At 38.5% G+C, this 23,880-nt stretch overlaps 3 protein-coding genes across 3 annotated transcripts in view; 1 reads left to right on the top strand and 2 right to left on the bottom strand.

Annotated features, from left to right (window-relative positions):
* The window catches only part of aven (apoptosis, caspase activation inhibitor), a 42,454-nt gene extending 31,733 nt beyond the window's left edge, over positions 1-10,721 (bottom strand). The window contains exons 1-2 of the mRNA XM_086264740.1: positions 10,493-10,721; positions 8,110-8,281 (exon numbers count right to left, since the gene is read on the bottom strand). Of these exons, the coding sequence (XP_086120866.1) occupies positions 8,110-8,281; positions 10,493-10,672 (352 nt within the window). The 5' untranslated portion in view covers positions 10,673-10,721. The remainder of the gene's footprint in view (positions 1-8,109; positions 8,282-10,492) is intronic.
* chrm5b (cholinergic receptor, muscarinic 5b) overlaps positions 1-15,891 on the top strand; it is a 22,320-nt gene extending 6,429 nt beyond the window's left edge. The window contains exon 2 of the mRNA XM_086264739.1: positions 11,213-15,891. Coding sequence (XP_086120865.1) covers positions 11,285-12,817 — 1,533 coding nt within the window. The 5' untranslated portion in view covers positions 11,213-11,284 and the 3' untranslated portion in view covers positions 12,818-15,891. The remainder of the gene's footprint in view (positions 1-11,212) is intronic.
* On the bottom strand, positions 13,900-23,880 carry emc7b (ER membrane protein complex subunit 7b). Its single transcript, XM_086264741.1, has 7 exons — positions 23,522-23,880; positions 19,860-19,979; positions 19,627-19,765; positions 18,931-19,011; positions 18,549-18,694; positions 17,385-17,408; positions 13,900-16,237 (listed from the first exon to the last, which is right to left on the bottom strand). Exons 1-7 carry the CDS (start codon positions 23,752-23,754, stop codon positions 16,180-16,182), a joined length of 801 nt encoding a protein of 266 aa, XP_086120867.1. The 5' UTR covers positions 23,755-23,880; the 3' UTR covers positions 13,900-16,179.

Genomic DNA, 23,880 nt, shown 5'->3' with positions numbered 1-23,880 from the left:
GGAGATCACAATATTATTTGCTCTCATCATGTAGAGTATAATGTACTTGATGAGAAAACAAAACATCTACTTGATTAAAATGTTTAAAAAAAAGAATCAGCTCACGTCTAACGCCTCCATCACACTGTAGGTAAAGCTCTGCTCTCGACCCGTCTGCCCTGGGATTTCGAATCTCGTAAGAATTGCAAGGTACATAACAAAAGGTTGAGAAACACTGCTGCAGGCCATTTCTCTCTTGAAATACATAGAAGTACTTCCGACCTGTACATTCTGTCAAATCTTGTTAATAAAGCAAACAAAATACCTCAACACCCTTACAAGATAAATAAATAAAGTCCACAATAAGTATTTTGTGAAAAGCAAAGCGGAAACAGGTGGTTTTTATAGTGAATTCCTGTTTTCATGGCTACCTTAATTGGCCAGAAAAACTACTCTTAAAAGCATCGCCGCCCACGTACAATTAAGTATCCTCTAAAGAGCGGCAGCCTCTTGCTGTATGCCATGACTAATCTGGCAATGTGGGCAAAACACAGAGACGAGAGATCGGAGTCAAACAACTCACAAGAGCACCTTTGGCATTTACACTACAAGAGAAGGAGAGAGAGCGACACGGCGCTGCAACACTCCAACTTTCTAATGGCGTGAGGAAAAAAACCCCCACAATCCTACAAAAACAGTTCACTGCTGAAAACACTCACCCGAAGTTAAAAATGGCCTCATGACTTTCCCCAAAAGCATCAGCCTGCACAGTTCAATCAGTGTGAATGCCTGGATACTCAACTGAAAAACATAACTGACAGAAGACATGCTACTTGGAATAATGTGCCATACTCGGCGAGCTCTTGATTAAGATTTATCTTAAGTGATGTTTCTTACCATCTGATAAATGGGAGTCCAGTATTTACAGGCCTCCTATATTTGTAGCTGTAAGAAAGCGACAGACCATACAGCTAAAGCTACAACAGTTACCCAAAGACTTCATTTTTATAAGCTACACCTGTCATAATAGAGATCATTTTAAGCCTATAAATATTGGTAAGTGCAGCTTTAGCACCATGTAAGACAATAAAGTCATTTACATGACATAAAAAAGGGGAAATGTAATCATCTGCATGACTGCTTAGCTTTCATTAGTTAAACCAAGTGCAATGTGTTGGTGTGACCCTACTTTGAATAATGGCATCTTAATGACCATATCACATCCTACTGCTCCAAAAGTTTAAATGATCTAATGTTTGATGACTTTTTTTAGACTTCCACAGCAAAACAGTAATTTATCCAGTCAAGTACTCTGCCACCTGCAGCAGTGTGTTATGCAACGTACTCAGTCAAGCTGACAAGAGACTGGAAGTAGAAGGAAAGCAAAGTGCAGGGAGATTTGTACTTTAGCATTCCTGCCAGAAATGTGTAAGAGGAAGGAAGCTAAGCAAAGTCAAATTCAGAATAACCTTTATTATCCCTTATTGAGGACAAAAGAAGAAGTGTCAGGCCTAAAAGCCTGTCTACAGAAGATGAACAGAATCTAAAAGTCATGTTCTTTAGAAAGAAGAAAAAAAATCCAGCAAAGACCTGACACCAGACCTGAAAGGTGTTCATCCATTTACTGTTCATCGAAGCCTCATAAGAAATTCTCTCGGTGGAAAAGTGGCTGTCAAAAAGCCATTCTTCAGGATGGGAGGCAGGGGGAAAAGGCTGACATATGTCAAATGACACAAGAAATAGACTGAAAATCAGTGGCAACCTGTCTGACGGAGTGATGAATCCAAATTTGATATTTTTAGTTTAATATGTCGATTAGGAGGTCAAAAGAGAGTTACAACAATGAGTGTTTCCTGTAAAAAACAGATGTTTTGGAGACTGTGTCATGGTTTACCTAGTGATGTTGGGGATCCAATCTAATATTACTGAAAATACAGTCAGATTTTAATCTACCATGCAATACCATCTGGAAAGCATCTGATTGACAGTGGCTTCATTTTTCAGTATGACGGTGATCACAAACAGTCATGCACTGGCCTCCCAGAGCCCAGACCTCGACATTAATAAAGCACCGAGGGATCTTGATAGAACAGAACAAGAGGCAGCCAGCATCCAAAGAAGAGCTTTAAATTTCCTTCAAGAAGCCTGAAGAACTAATCCCGAAGACTACTTAAAGAAATGACAAAAAAGCTTGCCTAAGAGAGTTCAGGCTGTGCTGAAGAATAAAAGTGGTCATATCAAATACTGACTTTGAAACTCAGAGTTATACTGCATTTCCATTTATATCTGCAGAAGTTCCATAAAATCGCTAAATCACTAAGTCCTAACAAAGAAGAACAAGAAAATAACACCCTTGATTCTTCTGTATTAGACTCTGCGCTGATTTTCAGGCAGTCTTGGATAAATCAGCAAAGTATTCTTTAGAAGAATACTGCCATATAAAAACAACCTAGATATATACTGGTCACATAATACATACTCCATGTAGAGATGTGGTTAAAGCTGTGAAAGAGTTCACTGAAGTGGAAAAGAGGCACTGAGTCATAGCTAACCATAGAATTTAACACCACTACAACAGTGTCAAATGTTAGCAGGATGTATGATTGATTCTTTAAATGCATGGAGTAATCATGTTTCGTCTCTTACATTCAGAGCGCCTAGAAAGAGGTTTGCATCCACAACATGAAATCCAGTTTTTGTAGCAGGCTTGAAACAGAGGCAATCCCTGAAATATGTATTAGTATATATTTCTGGTAGTGTTTCCAACGACACATCACAGATCAACCAGCATTACTGAAAAGTAGACGATTACAGATACGCCTCTTCAACTTGTTTCATGTCGTTTTCAATTTCATCAGCGTCTAAAATTGACGGACATAACTTGAAGAAAAAAAGAACAACCCAAGCCAAATTCTTTCTTGAACCAGTAGTCCAGACTGTGACGAGGGTGAATCAGCTCAGTTAATCAGTACCCATGGCATATCTGACGGAAGCAGAAAAAAACATGACAGTAACTGTAAAAAGAAAACTTTTTTTTTTAAACTTCAAACTGCCAAATCACCAGGGAGGGATTTGTCACCGCAGAAAGCCTAACGCAAATAAAGCTCAAGAAAAGGAGATGAAGATGTGCCATGAAAACCAGAATTGTTGGCAGACGTTTCAGGTCATGATTACTGATTTCAATGCCATCAGCCTGGGAATAGTCAGGATGTTTACAAGGCAAGACAAGCTGCTCACTGAAACTCAAAAAAATTACTGAGCTATGGTAACCTGCTTGTACCTCAAGCTCATGATGCTGCCAAATCTACACCAGTCACAGTTAATTAATTACCAGAAAGCCAGCAGGAATTCAAAACAAGTATGAACTATTTTGTGATTTATGTTCAGGAGCTGGGAAAATGAAAAAAAAAATGTTCCTAAAATATTTCTAGACTGTTTTTAGATGTTTGCATATACTCAGCATGTCATGCTAATTCGGGCATTGTAATGATATCTTTGAAATGTTCTTTTTCCAAGGTGCAATGTGCAACATATATCTTTAATGACAACAACAACAAATTGGGTTCAAACATTTGAATTTATTTTGAATTTTCTCTAATACACAAGGGCTTACAAGTACAGTGGGGCAAAAAAGTATTTAGTCAGCCACCGATTGTGCAAGTTCCCCCACCTAAAATGATGACAGAGGTCAGTAATTTGCACCAGAGGTACACTTCAACTGTGAGAGACAGAATGTGAAAAAAAAAAATCCATGAATCCACATGGTAGGATTTGTAAAGAATTTATTCGTAAATCAGGGTGGAAAATAAGTATTTGGTCAATAACAAAAATACAACTCAATACTTTGTAACATAACCTTTGTTGGCAATAACAGAGGTCAAACGTTTACTATAGGTCTTTACCAGGTTTGCACACACAGTAGCTGGTATTTTGGCCCATTCCTCCATGCAGATCTTCTCGAGAGCAGTGATGTTTTGGGGCTGTCGCCGAGCAACACGGACTTTCAACTCCCGCCACAGATTTTCTATGGGGTTGAGGTCTGGAGACTGGTGTTAAGAAAAAACATCTTATTTCAAATCTCACTGTGTATCATTTACATGCCCTGTCATTATTTCATCATTATTTCACGATACATGGCCCCATTCATTCTGTCCTTAACACGGATCAGTCGTCCTGTCCCCTTGGCAGAAAAACAGCCCCACAGCATGATGTTCCCACCCCCATGCTTCACAGTAGGTATGGTGTTCTTGGGATGCAACTCAGTATTCTTCTTCCTCCAAACACGACGAGTTGAGTTTATACCAAAAAGTTCTACTTTGGTTTCATCTGACCACATGACATTCTCCCAATCCTCTGCTGTATCATCCATGTACTCTCTGGCAAACTTCAGACGGGCCTGGACATGCACTGGCTTCAGCAGCGGAACACGTCTGGCACTGCAGGATTTGATTCCCTGCCGTTGTAGTGTGTTACTGATGGTGACCTTTGTTACTTTGGTCCCAGCTCTCTGCAGGTCATTCACCAGGTCCCCCCGTGTGGTTCTGGGATCTTTGCTCACCGTTCTCATGATCATTTTGACCCCACGGGATGAGATCTTGCGTGGAGCCCCAGATCGAGGGAGATTATCAGTGGTCTTGTATGTCTTCCATTTTCTGATGATTGCTCCCACAGTTGATTTTTTCACACCAAGTTACTTGCCTATTGTAGATTCACTCTTCCCAGTCTGGTGCAGGTCTACAATACTTTTCCTGGTGTCCTTCGAAAGCTCTTTGGTCTTGGCCATGGCGGAGTTTGGAGTCTGACTGTTTGCGGCTGTGGACAGGTGTCTTTTATACAGATGATGAGTTCAAACAGGTGCCATTCATACAGGTAACGAGTGGGGGACAGAAAAGCTTCTTACAGAAGACGTTACAGGTCTGTGAGAGCCAGAGATTTTCCTTGTTTGAGGTGACCAAATACTTATTTTCCACCCTAATTTACGAATAAATTCTTTACAAATCCTACCATGTGGATTCATGGATTTTTTTTTCACATTCTGTCTCTCACAGTTGAAGTGTACCTCTGGTGCAAATTACTGACCTCTGTCATCATTTTAAGTGGGGGAACTTGCACAATCGGTGGCTGACTAAATACTTTTTTGCCCCACTGTATATGAACTGAGAGGTCAACACCCTCTCGGTCCATGGTAGAGTTCCTTTAAACTGGTCGTCTTCCTGGCAGGAACCGGGCTTTTAAGCACAGCTCAAAGATTTTCAATACAATTGAGATCAGGGTTTTGGGAAGGCCATTCCAGAAGCTTAATGTTGGCCCACGTTATTCCTTCCAAAACCAGTTATGATGTGTGTTTGGGATCATTGTTCTACTGAAACAACCAACTCTGTGCTATCTGACATGAGACTGAAGAATTTCAAGGCAATCCTTTTTCTTCATTATTCCATGCACTTTGTGCAATGTACCAGTACCACTGGCAGCAAAGCAACCTCAGAGCATGATGATATCGCCACCATGCTTACAGCTGGTACAGTGCCCTTAGGTTTAAAACAGGGGTGGGGAACTCCATGCCTCAAGGGCCGGTGTCCTGCAGGTTTTAGATCTCACCCTGGGTTAACACACATGAATCAAATGATTAGTTCATTACCAGGTCTCTGGAGAACTTCAAGACATGTTGAGGAGGTCATTTAGCCATTTAAATCAGCTGTGTTGGATCAAGGACACATCTAAAACCTGCAGGACACCTGCACTTGAGGCCTGGAGTTCCCAACCCTTGTTTTAAAAGGTTGCCCTTTAATCCTTCAAAAATACCTTTTGTCCTTGTAGCCAAATCATTTCACTGTGGTGTTCCTGCAATTTCCATTTCATGGCAGGCTTGAGTGTTTGTGGTTTCTGGTTTGTTCTTAAACCAATTTCCTCTCCTTTGAGGGTGACTGTCTGAGACTTCTTCTAGACCAGGGGTCTCAAACTCGCACCCCGGGGCCACTTGCAGCCCACATCACCCCTACTTGCGGCCGTATATTGACCTGAAGAAATATAATGCAATTTGGCCCTTGAAGTTACTTTTTTTGTTAGCGAGGAATTGTTTGTTGTTGAGTGCAATGTTAAAATAATTTCTTTAAAAAGCAAAAAATGATTTAATATGAAGTAGGGCTGCACAATTAATCGTTAGAAAATCGCAATCTCAATTCATACTTATGTGCGATCTCATTTCCAAATGACAACGATTTTAAAAAATTTTTTAAAAAAGAAGACGACGATTGTACCGCATTTTGATCCGGGACGTAATCTGCATGAAAACAAGCGCTCACTCTTCCTGCTCAACAAATGACAAGGGCGGAGCCTTATACCACGTGATACAGAAGCTGGCTGCTAAAATTAGCAGGGAAAAAACAACGGAGAGCACGTCAGGGATGACGAGAAAGTGACAGGAGAAAATCCGTCCCGGTCAACCACCCAAACACCAATAACGGGAACCTTATACAGCGCTTCCCTATACCCGTCGAACTCCCGCAGGCACAAAGAAATTACGGAGGCTATTACTTATCACCTGACCAAAGATATGACTCCCGTCAACACTGTGCAAAACGAGGGATTTAGGAAAATGATGAACACCCTAGACAAACGCTACACAGTGCCATCCCGCAACTATTTTTCTATTGTTGCACTACCTGCTCTATACACGCAGCGTCGAGCAACGGTGGAGATGGTACAACATTTTGCGGCAACGACAAAATGTGAGACATTTGTTGTTTTTATGTTTATTTATTGTTTTTATGTTCAGTCTCAACTGTTACGAAGTTGATGTGCAGTTAATAAGTGCAATAAATATTTATAATGGAAAAGAAAATCGTGAGAGAATCGTGATCTCAATTCTAAGCAAAAAAAAAATCGTGATTCTCATTTTATGCAAAATCGTGCAGCCCTAATATGAAGGCAATATGAGCAGAGAGTGCAAACATGTTCAGGGATTGCATATTAGTTCAGTCAGAGAGTTTGTGTAAAGAGAACAATTTTCAATAGCAGTCAAAAACTAATATGTCTGCATTTTTATTTTGTTAAATACGAACAAAATTATAGCAGAAGTGCTGCCACTTGTACACGTGTGCCACGTACATACAACTGGTTAGAAAAAGGCTCCAAGAGATCTTCCCAAAATGTGTAAATCTATGGTCCTCTTTCTTAGATTTTCAATGAGTTCTTTGGACTTTCCTATTGCTCTTATTGGTCAGTCCAGCAAGTGCTGTCAAACAAATCCTTTATTTGCTGGCAAAGAGAAACTATCACTTATACTCAGTCCTGATAACTAAAGTTAACAGGCCTTGTCAAGTTAAAAGACATTGTACTACCTTCATGCAATACTAACTGAAAGATATGAGTGAATGCATATATTTGAGCCTGTATGCCTTCTGAATTCACTAAAACTATATGCTGTGCAATCATTCCAAGAACAGTTTAAAGAAATCATTAAAATCCCAAAATTGTCATGACATCCATGCCCATGATGAGTCTTAAACTTCTGACCACAACTATAAACAATCTTGAATATTAAGCTAAACGTGACAGCTCGACACTGGGGCTGAGAATCAGGGAAATATCTGAAAAAACTTGAGATCTGCTCTTATTAAACTGAACTTCCCTAACTATGATCCTTGGGGGAAAGAAACAGCAACAGAATCAGAGACTGTAGAGAGCCCAGGGGCCCCGACACTGACCACTGAGGCTGAAATTAGCAAACAAGACAAACAAGGATCCTCCATGCAGCTATCTGACAGCAATGTCCATACAGAGCAATTAAAGTCCCTAAGGACAGCAGCAAACATTTCTAGCTAATTAGGAAACGGAGGCAACTTTGGAAAACTACAACTTGACTCAGTGGAGTATTTGCACTAAGTCTACAACACACACGAAAGGTCAACACTCTTTAGAAAAACTGAGTCAACATTTATTTGTGCCAAGTGAAGCGTGATGGTGAAGCATCAAATAAAAACGTAAAAAACTGACTGATTGTTAATCACTTAAGCTTCTAGAACAAAGTCAAAGGTAAAACCCATCCCTCCTGTTGTGGGCTGTATGAGCTTTGCAGGTGTGGCTGGTAAAACAAACATCCTCCTCCAACATCTTGTGGTCACATCTTACCTGCTGAGGCCAGCAACACATGAAAGTCTGTTCCTCTCTGAGTAGGCGTGTCATCATCCGGCTCTGGCCTCTCCGACTCCTTGTACCGGTCCCAGTTTGACTCCAGCTTCCTCCTGGAGAACACCTGTGTGCTATCATCGTCCTCCTGATAACTGTCCCCTTCATCTTGGTCCTGAAGGAGAACATTGCAGGGTATACAATGACCAATATGACACTCAAGAAAATCAGAAAGCAGAATCAGACAAGAAATCTTAAGAATAGCTAGATAAAATAAATCTGTCAGCTAAGAGACTCAAGTTGAGCGTCCTCTGATCCAAATTCTTATACGCAACAGAAGAACATCTTAATCTGAAACATACTTTTATCCACCTGTTCATTTTAACCAATTTAAATGGAGTATTGGTGAGCTGGGTTAAAGAAAATGATTAACTTAGGACAGAAATAAACAATACTCTGAAAATTTCTTGCATCCATCTTGCTACAACATTTTTATATGTAGCACATCCATCGGCCACTTCATTGGGTACACCTATTCAACCTGTTCAAGGCAAATGTAAAAATAATAGAGCAAAGAATGTCAAACTGTATAGCAGCCTCCCACCAGCAAACTGATGGCTGCATCCAGTAGAATAACAAACTGTCTCACAAACCCAAAATCATCTCAAAGAATTAAAGCAGTTCTGAATTAAATCTAACCCAGTTCCAGAATACGTAACAAAAAAAAGAAAACAAAAACACCTAAAAAAGTGATTTTATATTGCAGTGGGATTTGGGGACCATTCCTTTGTAAACCAAAAAAAAAAATTATAATAATTAGGAGAAAAAAGATTTTGAGCTGGAAAAAATTTTGGCAACTATTTCTATAATTACCATTTCAAGAACAAATGCCAACTTCATTCAAACTCTGGCACTTTGAGGATTTTCTGAGTTTCTATTTCTAGTCAAAGTAATTTAAATATCTGTTTATTTTTAAGATGTCACCTGTGCTTTAGGAAAATAACACAACTAAACTATTAATTTAGGAAGTAAGCAACAATAAATTAATACTGAAAGTACTCTTTTATTAGCAAACTGCAGGAGGACTGCCTAAACACACAGATCCCAAACATGTTTGCAAATTCCTGACAAATGTGCATAGAAACATCCATTTCAATTGAATTTCTCTGCAAGTATTTTTTTTCCTCCAGTACCAGAAGAGACTTTTCAGAGTCTGTTATGGGTTTATTGGCTAGGGAATGTATGTAAAGCACAATATTTAGATTTTAAATCCTGGTTTCTGTGAATAATTTTGGTGTTATAGATCACAATGCAAAAACAAAAAACAAAAACAAAAAAACAGTCTGGAAAGAAGTCTAATTGTTCTAACTTTTAAAAAGTCTAAACTGCATACCTTTAGTACTGTCACTATGATTTTCCTGCAACAGAAATAATAATTCATTTTGTGCTTCACAAATTGAAAGACAATTTTTTTAAAGTGTTCATTAGCACATAGCTCTTATTTATAATTGGTAGCTAAGCGTCATAATTGGGTGAAGGTATAAACAAAGAATAAACATCACTGCCAAAACTGAACTCATTAAGTTTGCCTGAGTAACGCATTTATCCCCGCTATCTCACACATCTGCAAAAAAAATCTTTTCATAATACTGCCATGGAAAAACCGTGCTTTCTTCTGAACAAGATCATCAAAGAGCTATGGATGCACCAAAAAAACAGAGAAAATGATTGCAATCAAGAGCTCCAACGAACCAAGGGAGATTTTGATGACTGTAATCACAGAGCCCCTATTGTTTCTCTTCTACTGCTGTAGGTACCACAGCAGGGGCATTAACTGTCTGAACATCCCAGTGGAAAAACAACTGCAGCCTCTAGGGTCATATCGACAGGCAGATTGTAAAGTGACAAAGTTAAATTGCTGTGGGAAAAATTTCAAGAGCTTGATCAAAATGTTGACACATGTAAAAGGGCTCAGTGTAGCTCTATACAGTGCATGCTGGTAGGATTTATTAGATGACGATAGCACGAACAACAAATAATAAGCATGGATGGATTTAGCTTATATTTGCACACTTCTCATGTCAGCTAATGCATATTGACTCGAAACTTACTGTGAGTTTGCACATTATTTCAATACATAGCTATATTTCAAAGTTTGCACCAGCTGCTGGGATTGTTTTGCTCAGACTAACTATAACACTGCCTAACTATCACCCTGAAATGAGTTTTAGTTAGGCCGAATTGAAGAAGTAATCCCATGTAGCTTTGCAATAGCATCTGTGAATGTGTGCGTCAGCGCAGTGACGTAAACTACAGGATTCAAAAATATTTTTCAACAAAGTTTAGGACTAACGTAAGGGGACTCGGATTCCCTGCTCTCTCTCACCCGCTGATGGAATTCAGCAGCATGGGCGCCTCCTCCACGTCCACGGCCGCGATGATGTTCTCGTTTACCCCGCCCGCGGTGGTGGCCTCCTCTCCCTCGGCGTTCACCACCAAAACTGTTGCCGTCGTTTCCACCGCGGCCACCTCTTCTCCCACTGCCTCTGGTTACTCTACCTTCCATTACTGTCAACAGTGGCCGGACAGCTGAGCGTGTGACGCCTCACAGTTGAAATGGGTGTTACACCCAATGATATCCCACGGCAAAATTGTTTTGATTTGATAGTTCCTGGCCTCAATTTGGCTAAATGAATATCTATCAGTACCATATAAAAATAATTAACTTTTCACGTTTGAATGTTTTATATATTCTTAATGAAGAAACTCTATGTCAACTAGAAGTTATAAGCAAATAAATACTGCATATATTATTATATTATATGTATTATAATATATAGTATTATTATTATTATTAATGACATATAGAATTTTATAATACATTACATGCACACACACATATATAATGATGAACCTAATGTTTTATTCTACCGTATAAATATTATACTTAGATTACAATAAATCTGTAACGCTTTTTACGAACTACGTATACAAGTTAAAAATCTAAGTAAGCTACCGTCACTCTGATCAAAAGTGAATTGTGCTAACTCATTAAAAACATCTCTGTGTGTAATTATATCTCATTGCTGTTCTCTTTTCATTGCAGGTAACTGCTGAATCCGCATGAGGCTACAAAGAGATATTTTCCAACAGTAACACAGCTCTGTAACAAACCGTAATGGATGCTTCAAACAGTACTTTTGGCAACACTTCACAAGTCTCCGCTGCTCCTCACAGCCTTTGGGAGGCTATAACCATCGCCACGGTGTCGGCCATTGTCAGCCTGATAACAATAGTTGGTAATGTGCTAGTTATGCTGTCCTTTAAAGTAAACAGTCAACTTAAAACTGTAAACAACTACTACCTACTGAGTCTGGCGTTTGCAGACCTCATCATAGGAGTTTTATCCATGAACCTGTATACCACATATATACTAATGGGTTACTGGTCCCTGGGGAACCTTGCATGTGACCTCTGGCTAGCAGTAGATTATGTAGCCAGCAATGCTTCAGTTATGAACTTACTTGTTATCAGTTTTGACAGATACTTCTCCATTACAAGGCCACTGACATACAGGGCAAAGAGGACTCCAAAGAGGGCTGCCATTATGATTGGTCTGGCATGGTTGGTGTCATTTGTCCTTTGGGCTCCACCCATTCTGTGCTGGCAGTACTTTGTAGGAGAGAGAAAAGTGCAAATGGACCAGTGCCAAATCCAGTTTTTAACAGAGCCCGTCATCACATTTGGGACAGCCATTGCTGCGTTCTACATCCCAGTCTCTATTATGACCATTCTTTACTGCAGGATTTACAAAGAGACGCAAAAACGGACAAAAGATCTAGCAGAGCTGCAAGGGCTCACAAAGGAACATGTTCCAGAGGGGGCTAAACCACAGAAAACTCTTATTCATTCATGTTTTCATTTCACCCGAGAGCCAAGAGATCAGAGTCAGGCCTCCTGGTCCTCATCTAATCAAAGTAATGCCACAAAAACTACCACGAGGTCAGATGAGGCATGGGCAAAAGCAGACCAGATCACGTCTTTTAATAGCTACACGTCCTCAGAAGAAGAGGAACAACACGTTTCAGTAGAAACCCCACAAGGATCCTTCAAAGAGCCAGGAAGTGGAGAAACTAATAAAAATGGACAGGTGACTGATTATGCAGAAGATGAGTATTTTTCCACACCTCAAAAAAAGAGCAGCAAAAAGTGTATCTCATATAGGTTTAAACTTGGCTCAAAGGGTAAAAACAGAAATCCTATGAGCGCAACATCATGCCCCCTTGAAGCAGAGCTGCCCACCAAAAATGCCTCCCCCTCCTCATCCTCCACCACCTCCAAACCCATGGACACTGCCCTGAAGAACCAGATTACTAAGAGAAAGAGGATGGTGCTGGTGAAGGAGAAAAAAGCAGCCCAGACTCTTAGCGCCATCCTCCTGGCTTTCATCCTGACATGGACGCCATACAACATCATGGTGCTTATCTCTACTTTCTGTGTCGAATGCATCCCGACATCTCTGTGGCACCTGGGCTACTGGCTGTGCTACGTCAACAGCACCATCAACCCAATGTGCTACGCTCTTTGCAACAAGACCTTCCAGAAGACGTTCCGCATGCTTCTGCTGTGTCAGTGGAGGAAGAGGAGGAGAGGTGAGGATAAGCTATACTGGGGTGGACAAAACCCAAATGTCAACAATAAAATGACTTAATGTGTCCCTGCAATATTACACCAGACTTACTTTTGTCCACTTTGTTGGATTTTCTTGACATATACAGTAGTCAGTGGTCTTCTTCAGCATGAAGTGCCACATGTGATTTTTGTGTTAAAATATCTGCTGGTTCAAAATGAGCTGAGCCTGATGAAGCGCCTAAACGTCTGCTGTTATAAGAAAGAAAGGTGTCTGCACATTCTCACATAATTAAAGGTTAACGAACAGGTTCAGATGTTTTCTAGTCGGTCTTGAAGCGATATACCACTGCTTCTACACATTAAAGTCTGATTACAGACCTACAGATTGCATGGCCGCTGAGGGAGCTGCGTGAAGTAGGGCTGTCCGTGATGTTTAAAAAATGAAATATCAACATTGTGCTAATAATGCATGTATGATAATCATAAATAATTGTGTATTTGTTCTTTTTGTATGCTTTTGTATAGTTATATGGATTTAGACTCTATTGCCACCTGAATGCATTTGTGAGGTTAATTAATGTAAAAAAGACACAATAAACAAAGTTACTGATTAATTTGAATGATAGAATTATTGCTATTTTTAATAGATATCGTGATAATAGCAATATTGTGAATCTTTGTTTTTGTTGTTTTTTGGTCACGATAATCATGCAGAAACGTGATATCATGACAGCCCTAGTATGAAGTCTGATAAACTGCCTTGTGCTACATCATATCACTTGAGTCAGCGTCCGTTTTAGATGTCTAAGGGGTGTTGAGTTTAGAAACAAGTGATCTTATCAAACTTCTGTAGGCTAATGGCTGTGTGACATGGACAAAACTGTTTTTGGTTAAGTTGTATGGTGGGTAATACAGGCACTAGTTGTTGTTTTTTTTGTTGTTGTTGTTTTTGTTACAAGAATAGGAAAGTCAGCAATGAGATATATCTCTCTTTCAACTCCTGTCATTAATAGTTCAAAACGAGTTAATGGCGCACACATTTAAATATTTGTAATATACTTACACTCCCATATCCTTCCTCTCCATATGGGCAATACTGCTATCCCTTTGCAACTGAGATCTAAATGTACTCAGACACTAAAATATATGGTACATAACATATATTATGACTAAACAGTCAACACTTTTATTGCAAGAAAAAAGTGACATTTACATAAGGCAAAAAAAAAAAAAAGCAGAAGAAACAAAAAGTACAGAAGGAAATAAATCCGGTGTAAAGGTTGTTATGGCTTTATGTAACGGGTGTCAGACACTTTGTCTTCTATCAAGTCTTTCTGACCTACATCAATAAGGTGAGGCGCTGTTATGCGTGTTTATTAATCCCTTTGTCCAGTCTGATTTTGTGGCAGTGTGTAAACTGCTTGCTCAACTCATACTAACTTTATCATAATAATAATAATGGATTGCATTTATATAGCGCTTTTCGAGACCCACAGTTATTAAAAAGAATTAAGAAATGTTAACTAGAAGATGTTCGTAACACAGACAATCTCAAAACCTGCTCTTGGTACGCTGCACTGATATCTCTTGTACACATTTTTTTTTTTTTTTAATTTGTCTTGTTTTCTGTTTTCAGTACCTGTGGACAGGCAGGAAATCATTAATGAATTGCAAAATGTGTCTTTTTTTCTGACAATGTAAGAATGAAAAACAAAATTGGGTCAATATTTATTTTTAAATGAATTTTTATCCTTTGAGACTGTTAAACACTATAAAAGTCTGATGTCTGTAGTTCCCCCAATATCGAGTCGCTCATTTAACTACAAAACCTGCTTTTACTTTACATTTTTAAGGAATTTGTAAAAAGTGATGTCAGGTATTCAGTTACACTGTTAAACACCATACTGATGATATTTTTAGGCTAAGGACTTTTAAATTGTTCACAGCTGCCCTAGCTTCATTTGAAGACATAATTCCAAACCCAGCTATATTGTCCTTTATCATCTGTTTACATAGCAGCTTCTACTACTGGACTTCTAACCTGTTTTCTATTTGCATCTATATTGTGATCCTCTGTGACCTGCTTATTAGATGTTTATATAGTAAACAGAGTAAAGCGCTTAGTTCTGCCAACATCACCAGGATTACAATCATTTTCAATATAGCTAATTTACAAGATAATAAATAAGCTGTGTTTATAATTTACACATGAACTGTAACTTCTGCAAGGGGACACCTGCAAAATAAATAAAATAAAATTCCTCCCTCCCTTGAGATTGTGGAGCAATGGTAACCATCTCCAAAATGGGTTATTTTGTGTTGAAAAGACTGCAACTTTAAAACGTCCAGTAAAGATGGTAACTCTTCCTCTAGTTGAACTTCCAACTCCAGGAATGTCGACTGTCATTCTGTTTTAAAGTCTTGTATTGTCATTTAAACAGTGAATTATTATTATTTTTTAACATTATGTATTTGTTTGCATTTGGGGACATTTGCAGAAGTACCTTGAAGTAGCTGTCAGTGGCTGCAAAGCAGCAACTACAACTGGTTCACTGGTTAATAAACCAAATAAAAATTAAAAATCAAACATGGTAATAAAATAGTATTCTTTCCAAACCAGTGGCCCAAGCAACAACCACGGCCCCTCCTTCAATGGCAAGCCTGTCTCAAGCCTGATTACAGTTGTAACAATCTTTTTTAGTAAAATATCCTGGAGTCAAAATCTCTGATCCTATCCTTTCAACCTCACACAATTCATAATTCTCCTTTATACTCTTGCACTGTGTATAAATGACATAGCATAAGCTCACATATTTCAAAACAAATCTGTAACAGGAATAACATATTTCACAGATTGTGTCGGATTTTACACTTCACAAATGGTGAATGTAAATTGTTTACAGTATATTATTGTTCAGTGAATGTCTTTTCCTCTGTTTTCTATCTTGTTGATATTTGATCATGTGTATAAGGGCTAATCGGTACATTTATGTGCATTTACAGTTGCATTAGTTTAACACTAGTAATATGAGATTAAGATTGTTATGGACACCTCTTGTCTTCTTTTTGCTGTAAAAAGATGAGTGATGTTGTAAATTATTTCACTTTTTTGTCTATTATGATGTAATGTTAAATGTATCTTTCTGATCTGAACTCTGTGCCTTTTGTTCTGCTCATAGCAGCAAAGATTCCTTTGTGAAGGCGCTTGTGCTTACTGTCCGTCTGCACTTCTGTGTCTTTGTGTAATAATATACACAGTAAAATACAAACTTCAAGGCAAACATTTAATGACCAACAGACATGTTGAAGACGGTCTCATTTGTCAATAATTCATCTTTGAGAGGTGAAGCAAATCGTTACCATCCTCCAATGGTTGACTACCCAAATGTGCCATGTACCAACGCCATGGCACTAAACAAATCCCCGACGTCACCGGAGATTTTACTGGTCCCAAGAGTCCAGGTCAGCACTGTTGTTCTGCATTGAGAGTTTCTTTGCTCTAATGCAACACCACATGAAAAGAACAAAGCCATTAATTAACTGATCTCATTAACAGGACTCGGCGTTTTCACAGTCTGATAAAGCTCAGTTGACCTGTGATGTCACTGAAACACTAATAAAAAACTATTTCCCTGGAGAACTCACCTTTATTTATGGAAGCTCGTTTTCACCACTGGAAAAAAAACATTTTTTGTCCCCAACAAGTCAAAATATTGGATCATTGTTTGAAAATTTTGAGTTCGGTATCTCGAGATCTTAACTTACCAACTCAAACTTTCAAAATAAATACGTCAGAATTCAGGAAATAATATGAAACTTTAGTTAAAATTTTGAGATAACCCCAAATTTTAAATTATGGGTGGCATTTTTTTCCCTTTCCCCTCCAGTGGCAGAAATAGGCTTGTATATGTGCTGAATGAACTCTGGTACTGTAGTTTCTCTTTAATCTCAAATACAAAATGCAACCGTGAAACCCTAAAACACCAAAATGCAGCTGAAAATAGTGTTTGGTTAATATTTGCACCCATTTGGTAAAAATGAGTTTTTAGCAGTTTAGCTCTAGCTTTTAAATAAAACATTTAGAGTCAAAATAAGAACTAAATTGCTTTGGTCTAAGAGCCACAGTGATGATTGAAACTTTGGAAAATATTAGGGAAAACAAGCGTTCTTTTATTTTGATGCTTTCACTTAACTCATTTAGCATGAGTAATCTACAGGACGCTGTCATGCGCATTCTTCACACAGCAACTCATTCTTAACCTTGGAAAAAGGCGATTTGATGAAAACGACTGATTTTAAATTGTGTCACACCATCTCCATTTACCTGTGGACGGGGTATCCCTGGAAAAAGATGCAACTGCATGCAAGTTGACCTAATTCACGACGCTTTTCGTCTACTCTGTGCTTGAGAGATAACTTTTAGATTATATTTATATTCACTACTTCTCACCAAAACACATTCTGTGCATCATAAACATCTGATCTGACTTTAAAGCATTTTTTGAGCCCTGTGGTTATTATCGACAGTGATTGTGCCCAGCGGGCCCTCGTGCATAACACTAAGACTCAAAAGCTTAAGCAGTTATTTGGAACACAGCCAGCAAACTTGTTTCTTTTGCTTGTATTGACCCACATGCTTCTCCTACCTTGATGCGCCAGAATGTTTTCCCCTGAAAAAGGGAAGACAAGGTAATTCATCTTTTTGTGTTACCACTGCTAAGCACTGATCAGTGAAACAGCAGGAATATACAGTAAATATAATCTTGCATAGATGCATATGATGCAAACAAAACAAAAACCCACTCTTTCTCACTTCTGGGTAACTTTGAAGCCAAAATCAAAACCATAGCAACAACGGAGCTTTTGTGCCAAAAGGACTATCTCCTCAACAAATAGATAAATGCTGATGATGAACATATTTGGCTCAAAGTTCAGGAGAAAGCTAGTGACTCAACCTTGAGCTGAGCGGTCTCTATATTTAATAACATTACTCATTATTGTTTCATTTTAAAACACGTCCTGTCAGCCAGTGCTAACACATTCTACAATAATGATTTTACTATGGACTTTAATGTCTATTTTATTACAAAGTAAAACCAGTTACACTTTGTAGAGCTTTTAAAAAGCAACCATACATTTCTCTCTTTGTACTTCCAGTGATTATCATTTTAATTTTTACACCTCAGGCACATAATGTACAGCGTGTGAATTCTAACCATACAGTTCACCACAATTCATAAAATGAGAAAGTCACGTGTTCACTCAAAGAAATGAATGGTGTGAAATAAAAACACAGCTGTCATATACCATGGCAATTTATTTATCTAGGTTTTTAAATAAGAATTTATCTGCCTTAAAATTCAATTTCTCTTCATTCACAGTCGTATTACTGAAGTTACTTAAACAAGAAAATCTCTGAATTGTGTATATATGCTCTCTTTCAGGTAGTGGAAGTAGCAGCAGTGGAAAATATACAATGGAGGTTTTAGCACAGAAAAGACTGATGAGTAGTAGGGTCACCTGTAGAAAGTATCGCGCAAATTAAGAATAACAGCTTTCGCAACAAATGTTATCAGTGCAGTATGAGAAAAAAAACCTAGGAAAAAAAAAAATTTTGCTCAGTTCGTAATAGCATATTAGAAATCCAGATGTGCTCAAAACATCTAATATTAATGAAATCTGTACAATAAACCCAGAGAGAGAGAGAGAGAGAGAGAGAGAGAAAATGACACTTTAAAACCTTGCTTCCATGACATAAATCAAGCTTTTTTCTTTTTAGGTGGATTTTTAGGAGGCATGTACAGTACTACCTCCTCTTGGCAGCTGGCCTGGTGCCTTTGCTGCTGCTGCCTGCCTTGCTGGAGCCTTTGGAGCCAGAGAAGAGCTTGGTCATGAGCTCAGAGACATCAGGAAGCTCAGGGTTGGGGTTCAGCATGTTCATGGACTGCTCCATTTCCTGTAAAGAAAGGGAGGCAGAGAATGAACAGCTGTTTTTGGAGAGAGAAAGGCTGTGTACAGACTCAATGTTCTCTCTGATGTTAAAAATGTATCACAATCAGTCACATCTGTTACAGTTAGCACTTTACCACAATAAGCAATTCAAAAGGAGACAAGGATAGGGTTAGGATTTAAAACATCACAACGTCTGTTGTTTCTTCTATTTAGCTCAGAGACACAGCACAATGAACATACCTTTCTCATCTCTGGGTCATTGGTGTTGACCACTTTGGGTAGCAAAACAATGATAAGCAGGGGCAGAACCATCATCATAACCTGCAGGAGCAACAAAGACATTAAATGACATGTAACAAATTCAGATGCAATCTTCTTTGACAACTTGTTTTTACAGTTCCTTTTTTTCAACGGTTTTATCTGTCAGCACAGAAGCCCAATATTCTCTTTTTGAGTTTGTGGGCCATCCAATCAAGAAAAAAAGTTTGGCATAAGGAAAACGCAACCTTAAAAAGGAAAGGAGCTAAAAAAAAAAAGAAAAGCAAAAAAAAAAAGCTTGTGTCAGACAGTGGATGGCCTGTACTACCCGGGATAAATCAGGTTTATTTTCAACTCTGATTGATAGAAAGCTGCTCAAGAGTTCATAAGTATAAAAATATGCAGTAGAAATGAGTAAAAAAGGTCACTGTAAGGAATGGAAATGTGACTTCATGGTCATGAAACTTCTGTTCATTATCGTCAATATTGTGCACCAGCTTATCAAAATTAATTAACATCTGTAGTTCTCTAAATGGGGCTACAGCCAATGGACTCTAACAGTACAAATGGTAGAAAGCATATGTTTAATCAGAGTATTAGGATAATGGTGGGATCCTAGGAAATGTTTCTTTTGTGACATACACATGCAATTCCCACTTAATCAACGCATTTTCTTACCATTGGGTTCATAAGGAAGTCTGTCCAGCCCCAGGTTTCTCGCTTCATAAAGTAGCTGTGAGGTCCACTACTCCTGATCTGAAGAGGGTATGGCTGGCGAATTACCTCTGACGTTTTGATGTAATTCACAAGTCGCGCTCTGTGAAATCACACATTGCTTCAGTGGGTCAGAGTTGCCACAGGCCAACCGCTAATTTTTGCAAGTTTTGTGTTTTTCACTATAGTGGCCATACCTCATTTTACCCTTGGATGTGATATCAACACGGACAGCTTCAAATCTATAGGTGGGAGTAACAACTTCAACAACATACGACCCAGAGGGGACATCGTTCACAGCAAAACTCCCATCGGTTCTGTAACAAAAACATAAAGCAATTTTTTCAAGACAGCAGCTGCTTATAATTTAAAAAAAGGTACACCTATATTAGTTCAACCTAAAGTTCGTCTAAAATATTAATCCTGAAATAAATGGAGAATGAACTAAATAGCAAAGTATTATCAAACTATCTTACTAAAGCAGAAATACAAATGGTTAAGACAAATAAATAAACAAATGTGGTAAAAACGTTAAAGGTCTTGCCAGTCAATAAAAATTTTCAATTAAATATCTGAAAGTGGGACATCTACAAAGGTCACCTAATTAGTAGGGGTGCAACGATACACAAAATTCACGGTTCGGTTCGGTTCGATACTTTGGTGTCACGGTTCGATATTTTTTCGATACAAAAAAATGTTCATGCCTTTTTAATTTGTCATTTATTAAAATTATAAATATATATTTTAACTCAAAAGTACAGTTTTTAAATTTAACCCTAACCCTTGTGCGTGTTTTTTATTTTGACAGCGAATGCGCACCTGCGGACCACTTATGTGCAGCCCTGGTTATATAGCTCATCATATTGCAGCCACAGAAATTCTTTTGTCCATGAAACCATAAAGCTGCACTTTCTTTTTGCCTTATAGTCTGATTTGTCATAACTTCTCCGTTTTGTGGTAAGCTTTTCTTTGGCTGTCACTTCTTCACCCCGACCTGTCTTATTTGGCTCAGCAGAACTAAAATATATATCTGTCTGTGAAGGTTCTCAGTCATCCAGGTCATCGTAGTCAAATATATATCCTGCTGCTTTTACACACGCACTCACATAAGCTCAGCGATTCTCTGCGCGATCAACCTCTCACATGTTTAAGCTGCAGGAGATTTCACTTGTCATGTTTGCATAGTAAGGTAACGATTAATAAGACCATGTCAGAGGAATTGGTGCACAAATTATCATCACTCACAGATCAGTGCTGTCGCTCTCTATACACAGTTCGCACGATTGCAAAGTGAAAGCAAAAAAACAAGCGCAAATTCAAACGCGATTTCAATATGTCACATATTGACAGTGGCTCACCGATGCCAATAACATAATTACCCAGCTACATTTCTGAAAGAATGCAAAAGCATTGACATATATTTTTCCTTCCTACAATAGCCCGACGGGCAGGGAAGAGATAGATTTTGGTAGCCCGACTGAAAAAAATCGCTAGCCCCAGGACGTCGGGCTAGCGATATTGCAAGCCCTGTATCTGATTGAGGAATCACTCATCTTTGGAAAAGAGAGTTTATTACAGAGAAATGGCTCTTTCCAAAATAAAAGCTATACTATCCGCTTCTTCCGGGCTATATTCTCAGCAGCATAAGGAGAATCATGTGCTAACAGCTGTCTAAATGACTCGGCTAAAGTTAGTAGCATGCTTGTTGTTTTGGTCTTTGCACTAGGATGATGTCGGCGTAAATGTGCAGTCATATTCGTTGTGTTCCCACTAGTGCTTTCAGGTTAATCTCGTTGAAATGACCTTAACGCCACAACACGGCAAATCTCCGTTAACGAGCTACCGCCGATCGCCCCGTGCATGGGGCTAGACGGCCAACACGTTAACGAGCTAACTGCGCTAACACACTAGTTCCCACCCATGTAATTGAGCATTACATGGCACATCCAACATACTGTTTTACTTTAGTCCATGACTCGCTTACCTTCAGGGTCATACCTCACATGAAAACCAAAATAATTCCAAACGCCAGATCTGAATGAGGGTGGGGGAGGTGCCCTGCGCTCTTCCTTCTTTCTATGCTGTCTGTGTTGAGCACTCAGTGGATCTGCGCTCGACAGTGCAGCCTAGGCAGAGTAGTCGAACGCAGATTCACTGAGCGCTCCACACAGACAGCATCGTCAGAAGGAAAGTTGATAAAATAAATTACAAATGTTGTATTGTTCGATACATATGCGTACCGAACCGAAAGCACTGTATGAACGGTTCAATATCGATACGAATATCGTTGCACCCCTACTAATTAGGTGTATAAGTATCTAAGAATTCAAGTAGTATGCTTATTAAGTTGAAATTTGAACTTAATAAGATAAGATAAGATAAGATAAGATAAGATAAGATAAGATAAGATAACCTTTATTAGTCCCACACGTGGGAAATTTGTTTTGTCACAGCAGGAAGTGGACAGTGCAAAAGTTATGAGGCAAAAATTAGAATACAATAAGAATAAATACAGTACACAACTGTACAGAATAGAATAAAATAAAATACTATATACAGTAGAATAAAATAAAATAAATATACAATAAGATAAAAATAGAATACAAATACAAATACTATATACAACTGAGTAAAAATACAACGATGACAGAAAGGATTATTGCACTTAGTATTATTGCATATGTATGGATGTGTGTGCTTATTCTTCTTTTCACGCGCAAATTATGAGTTTCTTATATACATGCATTGTTACATTCTGTGATGCAAATAACCTATTAAAAATAAAAATATAGTGATAACTGAATAATCTGAGACTTATTTTTTTTAAATACATTTTGTTATAGTTGCATAGTTAAAAGTGACTACTTCTATACCCTTTATGTGCCTGAAAAAACAAAACAGTAAACAAAATTTGTCTTCATCAAAATCATTCCTTTGGGCACAATCTATGTACATAATTTGATATACTAATAGAGCCAGTAGGGATGTAACAGTGAGACACATAAAACACAACACTACTAATGCCACTACTTCTTCTGCTAATAATAATGCATTTATAAAAACAAGAACCTTAGAATCTCTTTCTAAGTGTGTTCCATCCAATATCCTTGAATTTATACTTTTATCACAGACAAATGTATGTATTAGCCATCATTTATACTCGCATCTTTGGTGAAATACACTACTGTACACTAGTCATACAATAATTAAAACTATTGCTAAGACAATCGATTAAACCCTTGTGAGCTAAGAAGAACACGAATGATTATTTTATTACGGATGATACGGTAACATGGTTAAAGATAACAGGGTTAAATAACATGATATATTATGTTTATTTGTCCATTACTACACACGTGACAAATAAATACTATAGAACATGCTTAATAATATGTTTGAGTATGTGTGTAATATGTTATAATATGTTCAACACACGTTTGTGCAGCAAACCAGTGCTAGTACTGGTGTTTTCTCATAAACATATGCTAGCTGTGGAAACATAATAGATTATATATACACAAGTCTCTTGTGGACGTTTTGTGTTGTGGTTACCGCTGCAGTAGGACCAAAAAGGCCTCATGTTGAAATGAAACGCTAATTGATTGACACTCGGACAAGAGTTACAAAAGGAAAGCTGTGCATGATCTACAACATTTGGTACCTGCCATCTGCCACAGGCAGATGCAGTCGTTATCGGGTTTGACTTCGAGTTTGACCCTAACCACCAGCTAGCAACGGCTAGGTGCTAATGCTACTTACGTAAAAGTAGCATTAGCTCTTCCTTCTGTCTTTGCATTAGCACGTATTGTAGCACGTACCATGCTAGCTAGTTATCCAATGAACTATGGATATTTCTTACCTCAAAAATCCCACATGTTCTTCACCATCTACTAGCACTCTAGCCGTGGAGACCCAGTCTTGTGTTTTCACTCCGGGAACTATCGCTCTTCCTTCGATTTTGAACCGATCTCCGTTAGTCTGCGTCGACATAGCTGCGCCAGGCCCCGCTTCCATTTCAGTAAAACACCACCCTACGACGAGTACAGACTGGACGAAAGCCAGTAGCAGCGGTATTCTTTCCCTGTGCCACATACTGCCTCGTCTTTAATAAACTAAAATCGTTTTTCACCGTTTCTCCACCAACATGCAGTCAAGAGCTGTTTAGCGAAGGAGCGGAAGCCTCGCTGAATCAGCTGTCTCTGCGGAAAATGACGTCAC

Source organism: Aulonocara sp. 'chitande type north' Nkhata Bay, linkage group LG15 (assembly GCF_057382095.1).
Source record: "Aulonocara sp. 'chitande type north' Nkhata Bay isolate Kocher_YH1m ecotype deep benthic linkage group LG15, A_spYH_male_GT1.1, whole genome shotgun sequence".
Taxonomy (NCBI): Eukaryota; Metazoa; Chordata; class Actinopteri; order Cichliformes; family Cichlidae; genus Aulonocara; species Aulonocara sp. 'chitande type north' Nkhata Bay.
The sequence above is the reverse complement of the archived record's forward strand: the minus strand, read 5'-3'. Positions and strand labels throughout refer to the sequence as shown.

What these genes read in the sequence shown, in the direction of transcription:
- emc7b (XM_086264741.1), bottom strand. Translation starts at nt 23,754, where the DNA reads ATGTGGCACAGGGAAAGAATACCGCTGCTACTGGCTTTCGTCCAGTCT. An exon ending in GAACATGTGGGATTTTTGAG is followed by an intron (nt 19,980 to 23,521) that starts GTAAGAAATATC and finishes TTTTTGTTACAG; the next exon opens with AACCGATGGGAGTTTTGCTG. An exon ending in AGGCCAGCTGCCAAGAGGAG is followed by an intron (nt 17,409 to 18,548) that starts GTAGTACTGTAC and finishes TCCCTTTTTCAG; the next exon opens with GGGAAAACATTCTGGCGCAT.